We start from the raw sequence: 8,862 nt of genomic DNA, 5'->3' as shown, positions 1-8,862 counted from the left end.
AGATCTGTAATTCACTTTGTGTGCCAAAAGTGGTACAATTCATTTGCGCGAATATTAAAAGATCACTACGCGAAAAAAAAATCATTTTGAAACCGTTCCACGGGGTAAAAAAGGTTCCTGACATATTAGGCGATGGAACACAGTTAGTCTTTCGAAGACCTTAACTTTCACACAAAAGTCCGTAGTTTCATCATAATGCCGGAATTATTCAACCATATTTCATCCTATTTAACGAAATTCTACTTTTTTCTCATTTTGGCGCCATTCTTGTTTGAATATGTGTCACGCACTGATGATTCTGCACCCCGTTTTACCTTCAATCCCTGGAAACAAGGTAGCTTATGGATTTACAAACAGTGATTTAAGACGATCCGGTTGGGAAATTACTGTATACGGGGGGGTAATTGTAAAACCATAGAGTGGCCAACCTTTTTGGCCAAAGGGCCACATGAGATTTAGGAGCCATTGCGCGGCCACTTGAATGTTGCTGTCCTTTTTTAGTCGTCCGATATGAGCGAACCGGACAAGGTAGCGGTAAAATGGAATCATATTATTACGAATCAAAATTGATAACAATTATATCATGAAAACTCTGCGTAGGCTACATGTCGTAGATACGTGGAGCACGAAATTTCTTCACAGTTAATGAATGACTTCGGTCAATAATAATGTTGGTTGCATATATTTTGGGTCGCCTCTGTATACCGATAGAGTCATTTGTCCAAAACATCGTTATTCGGCACTTGGACATATCAATATGACGCTTTAAGTGAACTTGTGACGATCATTTCGAGCAAAAGTTTCATCGCCGCCGATCTTTCTGCGAGTGTAGACGCGAAGTCGCATGTTGGACGACACGTACTCTCATAATTGGGAATATAGTAAGACACAATGCCGTAAACTTGGCGTATTGTTAATTGGTAATTTTCAGTAGGGAGGGAGATTATTTCTAATTTCAAGAATTACCTCGCAGATACTCAAAACCTTCTTTCGGGCCACCGCGGGTTGACCATCCCTGTTCTAAAATAATCAATGAAATAATTTCCCACCGAAAATACCCTATTTTTCAAATATTTCGATGTGGTTGTAAAACCCGATATACTTCGTAATCGGCATAATTTAGCATCCCTTTCTGATCAACCATATTTTCAGCGACTTCTGCATCGGACCCAGATCCGGCAACTACAGACTGCACGTATCCGGATACTCCGGGAATGCAACCCACGATGGCTTCTCATATCACAACAATCGACAATTCTCAACAAAAGACGCAGGTCACGATGGCTTTAATTGCGCTTCTAACAACGAAGGAGGCTGGTGGTATGACCTCTGCGCCCAAAGCAACCTGAATGGAAACTTCAACAAAACAGGACAGAAGGGATTTTGGTGGTGGTCCACCCGCCACCGCGACCGCTTCTTTCTTGTCTTCCTGCATTACTCAGAGATGAAGTTCCGCAAAAGATTATGAAATTGACTTTTGTAGATAAATATCTGTGACGCCACACTCCTAAGGGATCATTCCTGTCAAATGATTGTAACGTCTCATTGATATATGGCTGCATGGTTTGAAACTTTATAGCGCTGTGTAATTATAATAATCATCGGGGTTTTTGAGTTGCTACGTCAAACGTCTTACCAAGCGTTCGGTTTTCAGCCATACTTTATCTTTTTAACAACTTAGATAAGGGGTGGCCAGCCGTTTTCCTATTCTCGGCCGCATTTCGATTACTTATGTATTCTAGAGCCGCATTCCAGGACATAGTCGCAATGAGCTAACTGGACACCAAATACCCATGTTAAACTGTCCATGTCTATTCCCGGCAGTGTTGAGATTAAGTCACTACCTTCGAGTCACGAGTCTTCTCGAGTCATTGCACATTTTGACTCGAGTCAAGTCAATCGATTTTTGAAGGTGACTCGAGTCAAGTCACAATTCAAGTCAAATCGAATTTTCGAAGTATGAGAGATGATTCAAAGCCTTTACATTTTGCTAGATGTGTAAAAGACAGATTAATTGGCCATTTATCTGGAATCAAATAACGAATGTAAAGTTAAATATATGCAAAAAGGCGCTGTATCGCTTACGCACAAGTAGAATTGCTAATTAAATGCGTGAGTAACTGTACAGCTACATGCTGCAGTCAGTTATTATCAGCCAAACTATAAAACCGAATACGAAGCCTCGAGAAATTGAAACAAATTGATATGGTACAATAGCCTACACACCACCCATCTACACAACCGTGAGAATATAAACACACAAACTATAGTTGTTCGATTTAAATCAATCATACAAACGGGTTGGTAAAAGTAAGCACTGCGCAACTTAAGCATTGAACCGTCTAAGAAACAGACACATTGCTATGAGATTAATCTACTACTACTACTACGGCAACGTAAGCCGTGATAGTTTTGGTTGCGGTCAATTTATCTGTGATGTAACAATGGATGATCAGTGTAACGTACAATCAGTGAATGACTGGTTGCTCTCGCAAGTGATACAGGCGTATCTCGAACAATCCAAACATACACAAGATACAGTGATTTAATCGACATTGTTTACTTGATAACTGGAAATTGACTAGTAAATTTTGCTCCGAGTCACGAGTCAATCCACATTTCTGAATTTCGAGTCAAGTCAAGTCAAGTCAAAGCTAAAATTCCAAGTAACAAAGTAAGGTTGGATTCGATACATATTGTCGAAAAACACTTGAAATTACGCATTCACAGAGTAGCACACTATTCATCGTTTTATTGGGCGTGGTATTTCCAATGCACCCTTATTTAGGACGGAATATATGAAGCAATGAATTCGTGCATAGTGTCAGCAATAATAGAACATATGACTACATCGCAAAAGGCATAATCGGAATGTGATTGATCGGCTTGGTCTGTTTTTTGCTGGCGCATTAGAGAAGAGGGCATCCTTTATTTTGCGGATACGGGTTCGGTATATTCTTGGGCTTGTTGAGCAGATAATCCGACACCTCTTGGGTGCTGCAAAAATCCAGTAGTTCTTTGCAGGCCTTCGACACCATAATACGTTCCTGCTTGCTGGCTTCGTATTTTAGCTGTTGAACCATTTTTTCAGCTTCGCGAACCTTCAACGCTGACATGATTGACTTGTTCCGTGATAGTATATTACATATGTAGCGTCGAAAATGATATCTTCCTTTTGGAACAAATGGCGTGTTTGATTAAATTATATTTGGGAGTAGAGGATAGTAACCTCGACGAGTAAATCATTGTGTCTACTGGGTCACTCCCCTGATATGATGGAGGTTGAATGATCTTAACGCGTGACTCGCCCAATTATTCACTTACCGAATGTATCCCTTTGGTCGCCAAGGGCCAATGAATTCTGCTAAATCGCTTGACATTAGAAAGTCATCGTCAGCGCCAGTTATCTGTCCTCTCTTTTAATTGATGGGCCATTCCAATATGAGCGATGACGATGGACCTTTTGTCGTCAGTCAAGGCTGGCTACTAGCAGTTAAAGGGGCGCTGCACTCTAAAAATGATGTGGTCTCAAAGTGAAGGGCAAAACGAAATAAAAATTTTGTACCGCAGCCGTTTTCTTCACAACGCCACCGTAATGGAGCTGCAATTTATTGAAATTTCAATAGCAACTTCACGCTCCAGCAGTCACGCAGAGATCGAACTTGATATAGTTGTCAGCCGATGCTGTGAAGGAAATATGTCGTACACGCCCTATGACAGTGGTCGGTAGCCTTTTTCGTCTGAAGAGCCATGTGAGCCCTATATTTTCCATTGTAACTCCAGAAGAGCCATACATTTCAATCAATAGTTAACCTACGTCACAATTGATAATTCTTGACGTCATGTTAGTACTTATTCGAACTCACTGCATTTGATTCGTCGTGGGCGTCATATTTACTCTGTAAAAACTCGTAGGCTACTAATCATCCTGTGATAGCGCAATCCATCGCAAATAGCTCAGAATTTATAATAATCGATATGAATCTAATATAACTATAGCACTGATTCCAAAAATAGATATTGATCGACTTCTCAATTCGGATGTAACATAAACGTTGCAGTACACTCCTATATTTTAACGGCAGTACTAGAAAGCTGCTTATTAATTTGAACGTGGATAGCGAAGCGTTGTTTGTAATTTGGATTTGTAATTGGAATATCACTTCCAATGCAGTTCATTTCTCGGCGTAGGAAGACAATGTGTAATTGAAAACTAGATTGTCATATAGGCGTCCCCATGTCTGCTATTCTCTTGATCAAACAACGTATTGTGCAATCCAAGATTACGCAGCGCGCGATGCCGGGTATACATCGAATTCGCGAGTGATATTGGTCGCTGGCGCTACAGCAACTTAAACTTGAGGATTTTGTAAAGGGGTCCAAGCTCTTAACCCTGATGGATACGCCACTATGCCTTGACCTCTCAAATACATGTTTATGCTGCCACGGGAATAATTTTTCTGGCAGTTAAGAAAATTTTTAACAAGTTGCTGCAATATCGACAAAATTAAGTACAAAATTAAAAATATGTCAAAGAGCCATATCTTATACCCAAAAGAGCCATATATGGCTCGCGAGCCATAGGTTCCCGACCACTGCCCTATGTCCTAAAGAAATAGAATACACAGGGCCCGATTTTGACATAAATCTCCTGACAGAACATCTTCCGTTGAACGCGGTATCTAAACCACTTTGGCGTGCACGACATATTTCCTTCATAACTTCGGCTGACAGCGATATAAACTGCGATCTCTGCGTGAATGCTGGAGCGTGAAGTTGCTATTGAAATTTCACTAAATTGCAGCTCAATTACGGCGGCGTTCTGAAGAAAACGGTTGCGGCCAAAATTTTTATTTCGTTTTGCCCTTCAATTTGAGACCACATCAATTTTAGAGTGCAGTGCCCCTTTAATGTCCCAGACCTTATTATGACCCGATGATACAATCCAGTTTGGCCCATCACTATCATCTTACAGCACGACAAACTCGAGTGGTTATGTTTTTGGAGTGGATAACCAACAGAATGCCAGGTATCATTACTGATTTTGGATATGAAGTCGTCATATAAATACATTAACGAGCCATATAGCTATGGATTGCTGGTTATACGAACGAAGGTAATCAAGGGAACTGAAATTCATCATAAAAACTCAACTTTGCCTCATTTTGGTTCAACTAATCTTTTATTCTGTCCTTGCACAGCGAATTTGTTAAAGCTAGTAGCTTTAATCTATACACGTAAATCTAATGTCAAGCATTTATCACACAAAATCAATATCATGACACTAGTCAAACACTGCACGTTGCCATTTGCTTATTTTGTCAATAGAGAATGTATCTCTACATGAGGGTATCAAGCCTTGAAGGAAGTATGCAGATGAATTACAGGAAGCATTGGCAACCAATATATTTATTGTGAACCGTGTTGCATCTATCACGTCTATTACATTAAAGTGTCAAAGCGCGGATGCTTCCTGGTACAGCAACCTTTTGTTTGTTGTTGCAAGTCGCCCTCTTGCCTAAAGCGTCGATCGTTTACTGAGCCTTTATCAGTTTGATTTCACAGTCTCATTTTGGGGGACATTATAGGATTCGGTATATTTGTCAGTCTACATTTTCCGTTTACGTAATGCAATTCTTTTCATGTTGTCCGTGAGTTCGGGTCAACAGATAGCGAAAGAAATGCTAGCGCCCGTGTCGTGCATGCCATATGCTCACCTTAAACCCACCTACCGCGCGAAGAAACAACTGAAAATCATGACGCACCTGATGTGCTCGAACGATATGATATACTCGCACTCATGCTCTAATCAGGAGCAATAGCCGATTATGTGACATCGAGAATTTCATAACCTATGTCTTGGTGTGCTGGGATAGCAAAAAGTCTAAAATGACCTTGCTATTGATAACGAGGCAACACGAAAACATACAATAGTAATTTATATATTACAAAATTCGTATTTTAAAAATAGAAATCGGAAAATATAATTCTATTTTCTATAAATCATTGAGAGGCAATGTACATGGTATTTAATCACAATTAGAATCGTTCGATATGAATCATATAGCCTACTGTCGCAACAACTCGTAGGTGCATAACCAAAACCTCGTCTAGTTATATTCAATATAGATTACATTGGTCTACAAATTTCGAAAAAATTTTCGCACCGAAAATTTTAATGACTGATTTAGGCTAATTTAAGGTTGCTGAATCTGGTTCTATGCTCAGAATTTATCCATCACGTCAGATTTTTTCTGTATGAACTTTTCTCATTTCCAAAATTCATTAAATTTCGGCTTTCGTTAGTGACATGACGGTAAGCATACAGTAGCAACAGATCGAATATTGTTATTGAAATCATCTATCATGAAACCTGGATTGTTGTAATACAGGATGAGTGAGTTTTCAGTGAACTTGAATCCAGTGGTTCTCTATCTTTTTCGATCAGGACTTCATTTCGACCCATAAATTTATACGTGGATGCGACTGTTTTTAGTCGGAAGCAGTTACCCTCTTTATATACCACACTTCGTTTAAAGATTATGATTAGTAGCTCTGTACCTAATTTAGTTCCATACGTTATCTATCTTTACACATCCGTCCTTCAGACTTAATCGGTCAATGCATTTTGTGACAGCACTCTGCTCTTTCGTAAAACCGAAAAGTTTGCAAACAATAAACATTTTATTGTTGGTATATTATGTAGAAGACAATTGTTCACTCTGGTACATGACCCGAATATGTGGCCCTTCAAGCTTGTTTTGAAACATTAAAAGAAACAGAATGTCTGCTTTTTCAAAGAAAAAAGTGCTTATCATGATAACTTGAAAGAATTTATCATCATTAATCTCCACCTGTACTTATCATGCTAATTCTTCTTCTTCAATTTCCATATATTGTCACATTTTATCGGAATCGAGGAAAGCTGTTACTGAACTGTTCTTTCTTTTGGTTTATTGCCAAGATATAAAGGGATTCTTTTGCATTGTCTATTATAGACAACCAGATGAATGGAGACTGCTTACTAACAGCTCAACACGAAACCTGAAGTGCATGTTACTTCACAATAGAAATAAATATGCATCGGTTCTAGGACAGTCAATCTCTCTCGACACAGGGCATTATGCGGCCTGCAACAAATACCACGTGTTACGCCAGTTCCAAATACAAAAAGCTTTACATTTTTGGAGGCTTCTGATTTGCCGTAATATTTTACTATGAACTAGAGTCGGTCGAAGTGATCAGCGATGCTACTCAAGTAGCACAAGTAACGCCTTACATTTCTCCTCAATTACAAGTAGAAGTAGTCATTTCTAAGACATGTTAAAACTAAATCAAGTGGAAGACGAAATGAAAGGTCTGAGAATTACTAAAAGTCAGTAAATATCTAAGTATATTTGATCGGGGTAGGGTGGTAGCATACTTTCAACAGTTAGTCGGAGGTGGCTACATACGAAATTGCAAGATCTATCACCGCATATAACGCAAAATGACTATAATGACACCACCCATGGGTAGAATCTTCGAAAAAATATACTCATGTACCGTGATTCAGAGGCTATTTTCAGAGGTGGTCAAAGTAGTCAAGAAAGCTACTCAAGTAGAAGTAGAAGTAGCCACGAAAAGATCTACTCAAGTACGAGTAGAAGTACTTTTTCCATAAGCAACCTAAAACTACTTGAAGTAGAAGTAGAATTGACTGACTTTAAATCTACTCAAGTAAGTAAGTAGTTCTGAAAGCGATCGTAATTCGTTCGCATGGATTGTCAAAAGCTGCAAATTGAGCTATTATGCGAAAGGTGCAGAGCTTATTCATATGGATTATGGATGCATGCCAGGAGGTATTCAATTTTCGACAGCATAAGCATTCGTCCGAATCATGGGATGAAACTGATAGTATTGGTATGGAAATGCGATATTAATCCTCTGTTTATCGAACAGCACGTTTTAGAAAATATCAATGTATGGCGCCCTGCCCCATATTATAAGGCCCGTAGTTAAGTCGAAGAGGAATACGGAGAAGTTGTATCGGATACGGTGTAAACACTTTGCTCGATTAGTGAGCTTTAATAAAAGAAATATAGTGGATCGTAAAAATGCCGTATTGTGTAGCTTTATTTCCGGAAATTAAACGCATTACTGCACTTGCTTTTAGAGGTAGCGAGATAGCGTAGTGGTATAATACACGGCTGCAGCATCAATGGGTTGCGGGTTCGAGTAGTAGTGGTAGTAGTCGACAAACACCACAAACAAACCAACAACACTTGCTTTTATACTTCAACATGTATGTTCTCCAGACAAAAAGAACTGATACTAATTAAACTCAAAGTATGCTACTGGGAATTGAAAGTGAAATATAAATACTACTTCTAAAAGCAGAAAATGTATTTCCTGTGTTTAGTCCAGAAAGTTTCAAAGGTGGTATGATAAAACAGGTCCAAAACTTTAAAAAGTCTGACTCCACTTTTCTAGATTAGGACAGGTCATGGACTGCTAGATTACGATATGATAAATAAATGCTAGATTTCGAAACATCAGTTTCAACGTTATGATGTGCCATATATACTGTGATAAATAGCTCATATAGGCGACAATGCGGTGTTAACGGAACCACGCAACCCGCTACCTAAATTATATTCACCGATACTTTGGTGAAATCATATTGTTCACTCCATATCCACTGTGTGCGACGAAAATTATTGGCTTTGTTCAAGTTTTATGAAGATTTAAAATGTTGATAGTCGGTGAAAACAGCCCCGAAATCCCTCAGACCAGAGGTCTCAAACACGCGGCCCGCCAGAGCATTTTGTGCGGCCCGCGACGACATTTTAGATTTTTATTATTTTGACAATATAAAGGGAA

At 39.1% G+C, this 8,862-nt stretch overlaps 1 protein-coding gene across 1 annotated transcript in view; it reads left to right on the top strand.

Moving 5' to 3' along the window:
- Window positions 1-3,185, top strand: part of LOC145453554 (microfibril-associated glycoprotein 4-like) — a 29,503-nt gene extending 26,318 nt beyond the window's left edge. Inside the window, exon 5 of the mRNA XM_080331521.1 lies at window positions 1,153-3,185. Coding sequence (XP_080187647.1) covers window positions 1,153-1,468 — 316 coding nt within the window. The 3' untranslated portion in view covers window positions 1,469-3,185. The remainder of the gene's footprint in view (window positions 1-1,152) is intronic.
- The last annotated feature ends 5,677 nt before the right edge of the window (window positions 3,186-8,862 follow it).

This window comes from Botryllus schlosseri, chromosome 13 (assembly GCF_051294905.1).
Source record: "Botryllus schlosseri isolate E-star chromosome 13, Bs_hap1, whole genome shotgun sequence".
NCBI lineage: Eukaryota > Metazoa > Chordata > Ascidiacea > Stolidobranchia > Styelidae > Botryllus > Botryllus schlosseri.
The sequence above is the reverse complement of the archived record's forward strand: the minus strand, read 5'-3'. Positions and strand labels throughout refer to the sequence as shown.